This window comes from Salmo salar, chromosome ssa13, assembly GCF_905237065.1.
Source record: "Salmo salar chromosome ssa13, Ssal_v3.1, whole genome shotgun sequence".
Taxonomy (NCBI): Eukaryota; Metazoa; Chordata; class Actinopteri; order Salmoniformes; family Salmonidae; genus Salmo; species Salmo salar.
This window is the reverse complement of record NC_059454.1, coordinates 38,873,934-38,887,757: the sequence shown is the minus strand read 5'-3', so window position 1 is coordinate 38,887,757 and position 13,824 is coordinate 38,873,934. Positions and strand designations below refer to the sequence as shown.

Genomic DNA, 13,824 nt, shown 5'->3' with positions numbered 1-13,824 from the left:
GTGACATCTTAGGTAGGTTCCATTGTCCCTTGAGAGTCACCCTAATAAAGTCTCGTAGTTGTAGGTAGCTAAAGAAGTCCCTGTTAGACAAGTGGTATTTCTGTTTCAGCTGTTCAAAAGACATAAGATCTCCCTCCTCATAACAGTGTTCCAGAAGAGTGATCCCCTTATCAGACCATGGTCTAAAGTTACTATTCTGGAAAAACATAGGGATCAATCTATTGTTCCATAAAGGGGTTTTAGGGGAGAGAAATCCCCCTCGTCCGAACAGCTCATGCAGTTTACACCATGCCAGGACAGAATGTATGATTAAAGGGTTGTCTGTGATGGTTTTTATAGATTTTCTGTCCCATTTGTAAAACAATTCTGCCCCCGTGTCATCATTCATCTCAAGCTTTTCAATGTTCAACCATGAGGGGGAGGGACCATTGTCAAACCTCTGAGCCAGAAACCTAGACTGAGCAGCCCAGTAGTACATTCTAAAATTGGGGAGGTTTAAGCCCCCTTGACCGTAATCCAGGGTCAGTTTGTCCAGGCTAACCCTCGGGGTTTTGCCATGCCAGATAAACCGTCTGGTCAGCTTGTCAAGAGAGGAAAAGAATGCTGCGGGCACAGGGATAGGGAGAGATTGAAACAAATATAGAAATCTGGGCAGGATATTCATTTTAATCACATTGATTCTACCCAGTAGGGTGAGAGGCAAGTCCATCCACCTACACAGGTCACCCTCCACCTTCTGCAACAAGCCGGCCAGATTGAGTTTATAGAGGTTGTTCAGGTTACCATCCACCATTATGCCCAAATATGTGAAGCCCAGAGGCGACCATCGAAAAGGAAACTTGTGCTTGATGGTATGATGGTCAAAGACAGACAGCGGTAAGATTTCGCTTTTATCGAAGTTAACCTTATATCCAGAGAAAGAGCTATAACACTGTAGTAGGATCTGCAAGTGAGAGAGGGAGTGTTCTGGGTTTGTTAGAAATAAGATAAGGTCGTCCGCAAAGAGTGATAGTTTATGGGTATGGGGGCCCACCTCAAAGCCATGTATGTCCGGGCACGATCTAATAGCCTCAGCCAACGGTTCGATGGCGAGGGCAAAGAGGTGGGGGCTAATTGGGCAACCTTGTCTGTTCCCCCTATAGAGAGGGAAAGAGGAGGAAGTAATCCCATTGGTAGCAATCCTAGCTTTAGGAGATTTGTAGAGTGATTTTATCAAATTACAAAAACGGTACCTAAACCAAACTTTTCCAAGACGCGAAAGAGGTATGGCCATTCAACCCTATCAAAGGCCTTTTCAGCGTCGAGGGAGACTGCGACACTAGGTATTTTGTTTTTGTTAGCAAGGTGAATTATATCAAAGAACCTTCTGAGATTATTGGAGGACAGTCTATTAATTATGAAGCCAGTCTGATCTGGGTTGACCAACAGGGGAAGACATGACTCCAGTCTCTTAGATAGCATCTTGGTGACCAGTTTACAATCTGTGTTAAGGAGAGAGATTGGTCTATAGGAGGCGCACTTTAGCGGGTTTTTCCCTTTCTTGTGGATTACAGTAATCACTGCTTGAGAGAAAGACTCTGGAAAGCAGTTGTCTTCCCCGGCTTTTTTAAGTACCTCCATGAGGTAGGGGACCAACAGCTCCCTAAATTCTTTATAGAACTCTGGAGGGAAGCCATCCTCCCCAGGAGATTTATTAGAAGGTAAGGATTTAATGGCTTCCACCAATTCAGGAACAGAGAAGTTTTCACTCAGGCGCTCTCTGTCTTCCTCTGACAGGCATGGGAGGTTGAGAGAGGAGAGAAAGGAGTCGATCTCCGACAGATCATCGCTTGATTGGGAAGTGTAGAGGTCTTCATAGTATTTCTTAAAGGTATTATTAATTTCGGTAGGGTCGAAAGATATCTCATTAGTAAGGGTTTCTATAGCATTAATTGTCCTCTTACTTTCCTCTGCTTTCAGTTGCCATGCCAGTACTTTGTGAGCTTGCTCTCCAAGCTCGTAATAACGCTGTTTTGATTTAGTGATGGCCCTCTCAGCTTGATATGTGTTCAGAATATTATATTTCAGTTTTTTATTTACCAAAAGCCTATATAGATCTTTAGTCGGGCCTCTTTGGTAGGTTTTCTCCAGCTCAGAGATTTCAGATTCAAGGACATTCAGTTCCGCACCGTATTTTCTCTTCAACCCTTTAGTATAGGAAATGATCTGTCCCCTCAGATATGCTTTCAATGTGTCCCAAAGAATGAAACTGTCAGGAGCGGAGGGTTTGTTTGTGAAAGTAAAAATATTGATCTGCTCTTTGATAAATGCACAAAATTCTGGTTGCTTTAGGAGTGTAGGATTTAGTCTCCATCTATATGCTCCGTTTACCTTGTTAGGAATGGAGATTGATAATACCAGAGGAGAATGGTCGCTAAGCAATCTGGGGAGATACTCGATATCTAACACTCTATGAAACAGTTGGGTCGATAGTAAAAAATTATCTATGCGTGTGTGTGTCTTGTGTGGGTGTGAATAAAAAGAGTAGTCCCTATCTTGTGGGTGCAACTGTCTCCAGATGTCTAGTAAATTAAGATCTTTCATGAATGACATGGTGAGCTTGGCGGCTTTGGTAAGAAGGGAGGGTTTATCCGAGGACCTATCAAGGACTGTATCTAAACAAAAATTTAGATCTCCTCCAACCAGTAGCCATCCTGGTGGTGCTTGAGCGACCTGAAGGAAGACATTCTGTATAAACATATGGTCATCGAAGTTAGGAGCATAAATATTCAGCAGGGTCCAAGACTCTGAAAACATATGCCCCTGCACCAAAACAAACCTGCCCGAGGGATCAGAGATGGTGTTGTTGACGCAGAAGGGGATGTGTCTACTTATCAAAATTGCAGTTCCTCTTGCTTTGGAGTTAAAAGAGGACGCAAAAACTTGTCCTACCCATTCCCTCTTCAATTTCTTGTGTTCGCTGGCTGTAAGATGTGTTTCTTGTAGGAACACAATATCGGCCTTTAATTTCTTAAGGTATGTATAGACTCTTTTCCTTTTAATCGGGCTGTTAAGGCCTTTTACGTTGAATGTGACATATTTTAGTGGATTAAGCATAGGTTGGGTTTGAAATATGTAACCGAATGGAAATCTCTCATATGTAAATAGTCAGGAAATGTTTCAACTTTGGTTTGAACACAGAAGTGACCTACGTGCCTCTTTAGGAAGGAAACAACAATAAACATGGAAAAAAAGGGGAAAAAAAACCCACCCACCCCGATTGTCAGACTAAAACAACAATCCCAACAATCAAACATGAATACACTTGTAGAGATACGTTGCTGCTCGCTTTCCACCTTACTCTTACTAGCTAAACCTTGGCGTAAACTAAAACCTGCGAGCTCTCTAAATTGAAAACAAACATTGTGAATAGGCATTTATGGCTGAATAATTACTGCCCACGGTAAGGGCTGCTTGAGTCTCTTTTCGGGAGAGGAGAAACATAAATGGGAGGGAAGTGGTGGGCCTAAACCCACTTATTGCTTCGTCCAGTGGATATTGACTAAACCAAAATATAGTCTCCTGTAAATGTAATAGAACTCACCCCGGGGAAAAACGGTTAGTTGAAAATGTACAAATCAATTATAGCGACCGGATAGCGGGGTAGACGGATCCGATATCAGCAGATCAGTCCAGATAAGAGAAAACAAACAGATTGGATCTTATCCCCCAGAGAGACCGTTTTTCAGTCGCGGTTCGGTTCTTTGAGGAAAGTGAATACTTCTCCCGGTGTGTTGAAGATATGGCATCGGCCTTTGTACTGAACTTTCATCCGCGCAGGGTGGATGAGGTAGCCGGTGATGTTCTTCTCCTTCAGTGCTTTGGCGGCAGGTCTGAACTGCTTGCGACGTCTGGCGAGATCGGCACTCATATCCGGGAAAAGGCTGACCCTCTTGCCATCGAAGGTGATGTCCCCTTTGGCTCTTGCGAGTTGCAGTATCTTCTCTCTGTCTTGGAAACGGAGGAACCTGACCAGAACGGCACGTGGGGGCTCCTCTGGTCGGGGTTTCGGCGCTGATGTTCTGTGGGCGCGTTCGATTTCCAGCGGCTTGGTGAAGTTGATTATGCCTAAGACATCCGGGATCCATTGAGTGAAGAAGCGGACCGGGTCACGGCCCTCGCTGTCCTCTTTCAATCCCACCACACGGATATTACTGCGTCTGCTCTGGTTCTCCATCTGGTCTACTTTGTTTTTGAGGTAGGCATTATCCTTCTGCAGTTCTATCAGAACCTGGTCATGTCGAGCGACGGTGTCCTCAACTGTGCTAATGCGCATCTCGGCCTCAGTCGTTCTCAGAAGGAGATCATTCATGGAGGATTTCAGGTCGTCGATGGAAGAATGGAGTTCAGCCGATTTCTTGTCAATTTTCATAGATAGACCTTTGTTACCATCCTGAATTTCCCGGAGGAGAGTAGCCAGCATGTCTTGCGAGGCTGCCGAGAGCAATAGTCTGGAACCGTCGTCTGAGATATGAGGGCTAATGCTAGACTTGCTAGCTGTGGCGTTATCGTTGTCTTGGGATTCAACAACGTTTTGGTCGTCCTTCTTGCCTCTCGGTCGGAGGTCCATGGCTCTTTGGGAAGGTAAGTATTTGACAATTTATCAGCCGATGTTAGAATATTGTTTCAACGTTGTTATTTAGGTAATAATAGGATAAATTTCAAGAGCTCGGTTTGTCAACATCTGTTCAGCTCCGCTGCATCACGTGTCTCCGATTTTTGGTTATTTAAGCCTGTGTAGCCCACCCAGGTTTGTGGGGGATTATTTGCGTCAGAGTGTGTTTGTTATTGGATGTGCTGGCGATCGACTAGTGTTGTTGTGTTACGGAATAAACACATTATCTCCTTACCTCTGCTCTCTGCGCCTGACTCCTACCACCACTCCTAGCATTTGCTGACACTCAGATAGCTTCTGATTGTGAAGGGATGGGCTCCTCTTCCTTTGACACTCTCTGACACCCCAAAGTCTGGCTTAACTTCTCTAGGGCCGGCGGGACGAAATCGTCCCACCTACGTAACAGCCAGTGGAATCCTGTGGCGCGTTATTCAAATACCTTAGAAATGCTATTACTTCAATTTCTCAAACATATGACTCTTTTACACCATTTTAAAGACAAGACTCTTGTTAATCTAACCACACTGTCTGATTTCAAAAAGGCTTTACAACGAAAGCAAAACATTAGATTATGTCAGCAGAGTACCCAGCCAGAAATAATCAGACACCCATTTTTCAAGCTAGCATATAATGTCACAAAAACCCAGAAGACAGCTAAATGCAGCACTAACCTTTGATGATCTTCATCAGATGACACACCTAGGACATTATGTTATACAATACATGCATGTTTTGTTCAATCAAGTTCATATTTATATCAAAAACCAGCTTTTTACATTAGCATGTGACGTTCAGAACTAGCATACCCCCCGCAAACTTCCGGTGAATTTACTAAATTACTCACGATAAACGTTCACAAAAAGCATAACAATTATTTTAAGAATTATAGATACAGAACTCCTCTATGCACTCGATATGTACGATTTTAAAATAGCTTTTCGGTGAAAGCACATTTTGCAATATTCTAAGTAGATAGCCCGGCATCACAGGGCTAGCTATTTAGACACCCAGCAAGTTTAGCACTCACCAAAGTCAGATTTACTATAAGAAAAATGTTATTACCTTTGGTGTTCTTCGTCAGAATGCACTCCCAGGACTTCTACTTCAATAACAAATGTTGGTTTGGTCCCAAATAATCCATTGTTATATCCAAATAGCGGAGTTTTGTTCGTGCGTTCAAGACACTATCCGAAAGGGTAAAGAAGGGTGACGAGCATGGCGCATTTCGTGACAAAAAAATTCAAAATATTCCATTACCGTACTTCGAAGCATGTCAACCGCTGTTTAAAATCCATTTTTATGCAATTTTTCTCGTAAAAAAGCGATAATATTCCGACCGGGAATCTGCATTTAGGTAAACAGACGAAAGAAAATAAAGCATGGGGTCGACTCGGGCACGCGCATAAGCCCATTGTCCTCTGATCGGCCACTTGCCAAAAGCGTAAATGTGTTTCAGCCTGGGGCTGCCTCGAAATCATTCAGCTTTTTCCCGGGCTCTGAGAGCCTATGGGAGCCGTAGGAAGTGTCACGTTACAGCAAAGATCCTCAGTCTTCAATAAAAAGAGCCAAGATGAACAACAACTTGTCAGACAGGCCACTTCCTGTTCAGAATCCTCTCAGGTTTTTGCCTGCCATATGAGTTCTGTTATACTCACAGACACCATTCAAACAGTTTTAGAAACTTTAGGGTGTTTTCTATCCAAAGCCAATAATTATATGCATATTCTAGTTACTGGGCAGGAGTAGTAACCAGATTAAATCGGGTACGTTTTTTATCCGGCCGTGTCAATACTGCCCCCTACCCCCAACTGGTTAAAGGCTGGTCAAATCGATGATAATGCAACCATTCCTCCTCTGTTTCTTTGATCAGCCAGAAACTCCCCTAAAATGCCAGGCCCCAATCTGATACCACCTTCGACTGAATATAAAGAGAATGAGAAATTAAACACCCAGATTAAACACCCAGACAACTATTTGATACCACCTCTTAAAATAAGGAGGGGAAAAGAGGAGGAGATTATGTGGTTGATCTCTAGTGTTCCGGAACAGAACCGTTATTGTCAAATCTTGAGAACCAGTAAATCATTTTATTTTTAGCTCCAAAAATATGACTCATGTCTAGTATATAATTATGTAATTTGGTGAAGTTATAATGCTAATGATATGCTGAACACATTCCAATTCACATCATGTCTGGATATTTCAGTTCTTCAAGCCAAGCCCCCATGTCCACCCCTCTCTCTCGCTCTCTCCCCACCCGTGAAATTTCAGTCTCATCTCGTGCCTGCACCAATCAAACATGTAAACAACTATCTTACCTGATCCACAGCAAGCTGCTCTATCTGCAGTAATTAGGGAAGGAAATTAATGAGCTAAATGTAAAAACAAAGTTGATTTCAGAGGTTAAAAAAAATGTACTAAAAGGAACTACATGAACCGTTACCTTTTGTTTCGAACTGGTTCAGAACTTTATTTTCTGGTCAGAACACCAGAACCGAACAAAATAAATAGGGCTTCTGCTCAGAACGGAACAATTGGAAAATAATTTTGGTGCCAACCGCTGGTGTTGAATACATAATTTGGTGTGACATCCATATTACAGCAAAACTTGAAATGAGCGTTCTCTTTATAATAATACACTGGCCCCTTTGTCACACAGAGAAAATAATACAAATAAATTGGATTATATGGCACTTCTCTAGTGCACTACAAAGACGCTAAGAGTTAAGATGGTGGCGCTGAGGAGTGCGCGTATCTTGCCGATTCCTGCTCAACTTTGCAACGCTGGCGACGAAGAAGAGGACAGAAAGGGAGACTCTAAGCTAGGCTAAAAAGACAGGCTACACGGCCTCCTCTTCCTAGTATCCTGATGGCTAATATCCAGTCACTGGAAAATAAACTTTGTGAACTCAGAGCAAGGCTTCAATTGCAGAGGGACATCAGGGAATGCTTTGTCTTTGTTGTTATAGAGACAAGGCTTATGGACAATTCACTCGACTCTGCTATTCAACCAGACAGCTTTTCCATTTTCCATATGGATTGTACGGCAGCTTCTGGTAAGAGTAGGGGGAGGTATATGCTTCCTCATCAGCAATTCCTGGTGTACCAAAGTTAAAAATATCTCGAGCTCCTGTTCACTATATGCTATATATGCCAATATATATGCCACCATATGCCCAGAGAATTAACTTGTGTTATTATCACAGCTGTGTACATGCCGCCACAAGCAAACATCAAGGCACAATTCAGCGAACTGTACAAGAACATTAGCCAGCAAGAATCCTATCACCCAGAAGCAGTCTTTATTATCACGGGAGATTTTAACTAACCAAGTATTACAAACATTTAACATACCCCACGAGAGGAAACAACGTGCTAGACCATGTGTACATAAATATCCGTGACGTGTACAAAGCCATCTCCACCCCAACTTTTGCCAATCAGATCACGTCTCTCCTTCTTCCCGCCTACAAGCAGCAACTGTCATGTTTGTGTATGTAGGTGGCAGGGAAGTCAGGCGCAGGAGAAACCAAGTTGGTTAATATGGGGTATTTAATTTAAAAAAACAACTCCAAAACCAAAGTACAAAATAAATGGGTAAAGTATACCCGTCGCACACCGATACACAAACCCACGTACCATAACATCACAAACAATCATCGACAAGGACATGAGGGGAAACAGAGGGTTAAATACACAACATGATTAATTGGATTGGAAACAGGTGTGTAGGAAGACAAGACAAAACCAATGGAAAATGAAAAACTGATCGATGATGGCTAGAAGACCGGTGACATCGACCGCCGAGCATCACCCGAGCAAGGAGGGGCATCGACTTCGGCAGAAGTCGTGACAGCAACTCAAGACTGAGCCACCAACACAGAGAATAGTTAGGCACTGGACAGAGGAGTCAGACTCAATGCTGCAGGACTGTTTCGAGAATACTGATTGGAATATATTCAATGACTCATCCATCCAGGACTCATCCATCAACATTGAGGAATCATCAGTCACAGGCTTCATTAGGAAATGTGTTGATGAATTGTTGTACCCACAATAACAATCCGGACACACCCAAACCGAAAACCCAGGATAAACGGAGAAATCCATACCATTCTGAGAGCCCGTACTGCAGCATTCAATGTCCGCAGAACAAACCCCAACGACTCGTGGTGTGCAACACGTACCAGGCAAGCAGGTATGAGCTCCTCAAATCCATTAGGGACGCAAAAAAGATAATACAAACTCAAACTTGAATCGATGTTTAACAACTCAGATTCGCGATGCATGTGGCAAGGACTACAGGCTATCATGGACTACAAAGGCAAATCCAGCTGTGTGGTGCCCACTGAAGCCTCCCTCCCAGATGAGCTTAAGACATTCTATGTTCGCTTTGAGGCAGACAATACCGAGCCATCCAGGAAGGCTCTCGCTGATCCGGATGAGCAGGTGCTTTTGCTCTCCAAGGCTGACGTAAGGAAAACTCTATAAAGAGTGAATATTCACAAAGCCGCAGGCCAAGATGGAATCCATGGCCGCATCCTCAGAGTATGCGTTGGACCTCCCTGATTCGATCTCGGGCTGTGTCGCAGACGGCTGCGACCGTGAGACCCATGAGGCAGTGCAAAATTGCCCAGCATCTTCCGAGGGTTTGGATGTCCTTGTCCCATCGCGCTCTAGCGACTCCCGTGGCGGGCCGGGCGCATGCACGCTGACACGGTCGCCAGTTGTACAGTGTTTCTTCTGATACATTGGTGCGGCTGGCTTCCAGGTTAAGCAAGCAGTGCAGCTTGGCAGGGTCGTGTTTCGAAGGACGCATGGATCTCGACCATCGCCTCTCCTGAGCCCGTATGGGAGTTGCAGCGATGGGACAAGACTGTAACTACCAATTGAATCTCACAAAAATGTCCACGACCGCAAGGCCCTCCAGTGGGTGGTGGACATCACGGGGGCCATGTTCCCAACCATCCAGGACATCTACTTGAAACGGTGCCTGAGGAAGTATAGCAGCATCATCAAGGACCCCACATACGAGCTGTTCACTCCCTTACCGTCGGGCAGATGGCATCGGAGCATGAGGTCTGATAGAAACAGTCTCTGAGCCTGTTGGTACCTACAAGCCATCAAATTGCTGAAGACTTCAACTGGACTGACCACCTGCACCTACTCTCCGCACCTTAGCATACATGCAATCAATTACTAACGCACACACCCACACAAACACACACACACACACACACACACACACTCACACACACACACTCACACACACATATATATATATATATATATATATATATATATATATATATATATATTCATGCTGCACATTTTTTACATTTAACATTTTAGTCATTTTGCAGATGCTCTCATCCAGAGTGATCTACAGTCTTAAAATAGCTAGGTGGGACAACCACATATCACAGGCATAGAAAGTACATTTTCCTCAATAACAGTAGAGTCAAAGCTGGGGGAGAGGTCAAGTGCAAGTGTTGTTTTTTGTTGGGGGTGGGCGGGGGTCGAGGTGAGGAGGAGGATTATTTAAGATACTGTTTGAAGAGGTAGGGTTTCAGATGTTTTCAGAAAATGGGCAGGGACTCTGCTGTCCTAGCTTCAGGGGGAAGCTGGTTCCACCGTTGGGGTGCCAGGACAGAGAAGAGCTTGGACTGGCCTGAGTGTAAGCTGCCATCCCTTAGGCCAAGAGACCTGAGGTGGCAGAACGGAGTGCTCGGGTTGTGGTTTAGGGTTTGAGCATAGCCTGAAGGAAGGGAGGGGTAGTTCCTCTTGCTGTTCCATAGGTAAGCAATATGGTCTTGTAGTGAATGCGAGCTTCAACTGGAAGCCAGTGGAGTGTGTGGAGAAGTGGGGTGACATGAGAGAACTTGAGAAGGTTGAGAATCAGGCGTGCTGCTGCGTTCTGGATGTTGCAGGGGTTTGAAAGGCACCAGCTGGGAGCCCAGCCAACAGCGAGTTGCAGTAGTCCAGACGGGAGAGGACAAGTGCCGGATTAAGTCCCGCACACCGCTTCCTGTATGAAGTAGGGTCGTACTCTACGGATGTTGTAGAGCATGAACCTGCAGGAGCGGGTCACTGCTTTGATGTTTGCAGAGAACGACAGGGTGTTGTCCAGGGTCACGCCAAGCTTCTTTTCACTCTGGGAGGGAGACACTGTGGAGTTAACCGTGATGGAAAGGTCTTGGAGCGGGCAGGCCTTCCCCAGGAGGAAGAGCAGTTCTGTCTTGTGGAGGTTGAGCTTGAGGTGGTGGGTCGACATCCAAGTTGAGATATCTGCCAGGCACGCAGAGATGTGTGTTGCCACCTGGGTGTCAGAAGGGGGGAAGGAGAAAGGTAGTTGAGTGTCATCCGCATAGCAATGATAGGAGAGACCATGTGAGGATATGACGGAGCCGAGTGAGAAGAGGAGAGGGCCTAGAACTGAGCCCTGGGGGACACCAGTAGTGAGAGTATGTGGTACACACACATCACAACTGCTGCTACCAGACTCTTATTTACTATTGCTAATACTGCACAATTTAAACACTTGCCCCCTAATCCCCCCTTCCCTGATACATAAATGTAATTAATTTACTACAAACTTCCTGTATTATACATATGCTAAAATGTCTATTCTATTCTACTAAGCCATTTACTTTCTGTTCATATTCTTATCTTGTATTATTTCTTATTGTTGTTTCATTGTCAAGAAGGAACCTGTAAGTAAGCGTTTTGTTGGACAGTGTATATGTGTATCCTGTACATACGACTAATGACACTTTAAACTTTAAACAGTTTGTAATAACTAGCCTGATGCCAGAGAAGACAGTGTTAGAGGAGCTGTAATCTGGTTGTACTGCTGCAGCCAAAAATGTTTTAACAATTTTCCTCATATAGGTAAAGAACACTTGCAGCAGGTGAACAAGGTTGATTGTTAGACAATGACTTAAAAATGGACTGCCTGGTCTGCCTGTCTTGTTTCTTTTCTTTTTCTCTTTTTGCTCTCTTCCTTGCTCTTTCCCACATTTCTCATTCTGCTCTTCTACCTCTTGACCTTGTGTTTCTATCATGTCTGTTCTGTTCCCAGGATGCCATGGTGGTGATTCTGAAGAGCCTTGTGCCTGCCAGCCTCTTCAACATCATTGGCTTCGGCTCCACATTCAAAGCACTGTTTACTACCAGTCAGAGCTATGATGAGGTATGAGGCTGGCAGGACATGTAGTGTTTCTGCTTTCAGGTCAATATTAATTAACTCCATGTCATTGATAAAATCTCTATTAGTAAATACTTAATCTCGCGGGCCAGATTTGACAACTACAGGTAATCGAAGTATGAGTCAGAGACACGTTTGTCTATTGAGAGATCACTTTATTGGTCAATTGCACACATTATCCAACCGAAAGTTGACTTCCACTTTTAACCCAACCCCTAGGAGAGGTGCAGGGGCTGCCACACTGTGCGCCCGAAGCACTGTTGTTGTGGGGTGTTAAGTGTCTTGCTCAAGGGCACAACTGCAGGCAATAGCGTCTAGAATTTGATACAAGCAACCCTCTGGTTGCCAGCTCACTTGCCACCAGATTTTTCCAGTCAGACCCGGGATTTGAATTGGCAACCCTCCGGTTGCAGGCTAGCCTTTCTAACTGCTAAGATATTAAATTCTACTATGCTTTTTCTCTTGCTTTCTACATTTTTCAGGAAACAGTAACCATGGCTTGTGAGTACATCAGGAAGATCCGAGCTGACATGGGCGGCACCAACATCCTGGCACCGCTCAAATGGATCCTGAGACAACCGATGCACGCAGGTCATCCTCGCATGCTCTTCCTGCTCACAGACGGGGCCGTCAACAACACAGGGAAGGTCATCGAGCTGGTCCGCAGCCATGCCCGCTACACCAGGTAAACAGACAATCAACATATTCCTGTCCTTTACTTCCTCTTCTTACAGGCACTGGGGGAATCAATCAGTATGCAAACCCAGCATTCCTTACCATGGTGTAAAGTGGTTTATGGGTGTCACGTCCTGACCCTAGTAAGATGTAATTTTCTATAGTAGTGTAGGGCAGGGCGTGACAGGGGGTGTTTTTGGTTGTTCTATGTTTTCTATTTCTATGTTTAAGTTCTAGTTTGTCTATTTCTATGTTGGGATTGTTTGGGGTTGATCTCTAATTGGAGGCAGCTGATCCTCATTGCTTCTGATTAGAGATCATATTTAAGTAGGGGTTTTTGTCATTGTTGTTTATGGGTTATTGTCTTTTGAGTAGTGTGTTGTCCTCACTGCGTCACGGGTTGTTGTTGTTGTTGTTGTTGTTGTTGTTGTTGTTGTTGTTGGCGGCCTATTTTCAAGTTATTAGTGTATTGCATTCCGTTTCACTTTTAATAAATATGTGGAACTACGAAAACGCTGCATCTTGGTCCGCTCCTTCGAACAGCCGTGACAATGGGTATTGTTAAATTGCTGTTCGTTTTGCCCTAGCTGGAGGCTTCTAATCTAAGCCCGTTGCAAAGTGCCCCATTTGATACCACGTGTGAATCTGTTAGAATCATTTGTATGTGTTAGAATAATGACTTTAGTGTTCCACTCTGAAATTGAAGGATAGTGTGAAATGTTTGAGAATCATGAGAAGATAAAACCAGGATGTGAGTAGATCTGTTAGTATTGTAATACTATGATGTTATATTCTTTAGTAGGGATGTAAACAGAGTGAAGTTGTAGAGTAGATAATAGAAAATCATTAGAGGGTTTCAAACCAAGAGGGTCCCAACGGGGGAGGGGAGGTGAAAGCCTTGAAGAATGTGACATTTATGGTTCTTTGTGGTTAGTGGAAAAGTACTGGTTGTTTGAGCAGGGAGTGGTCTAAAGATAGGAATGTGTGTGTGTGTATTATAAAAGGACTGGCTCCTCATTTTGACTTTAGAGCTCTCATGAATAAAGATCTGTGAACCTTTTTTATAAAATCTGAGACTTTGCCCAATTATTAGTGAACCCAGGGTCTTACAAACCTCGGTGAATTGGTTAAAGATTAAGTGCATTATTGGGATTGAAAATTCCCTTAACAGAATCAGACGGCCTCGGGCACCGCTTTAAGAGTTGGAATGGAATTGGACACAAGAACAATAGCAGCACAACGCTAACTAGCACAGTAGTCATATTAAATCTGATTAGGCTTGCTAATG

The 13,824-nt window shown here is 44.1% G+C and overlaps 1 protein-coding gene across 1 annotated transcript in view; it reads left to right on the top strand.

Annotated features, from left to right (window-relative positions):
- LOC106567143 (von Willebrand factor A domain-containing protein 5B1) overlaps nucleotides 1–13,824 on the top strand; it is a 72,576-nt gene that overhangs the window by 30,413 nt on the left and 28,339 nt on the right. The window contains exons 9-10 of the mRNA XM_045692756.1: nucleotides 11,736–11,846; nucleotides 12,344–12,546. Coding sequence (XP_045548712.1) covers nucleotides 11,736–11,846; nucleotides 12,344–12,546 — 314 coding nt within the window. The remainder of the gene's footprint in view (nucleotides 1–11,735; nucleotides 11,847–12,343; nucleotides 12,547–13,824) is intronic.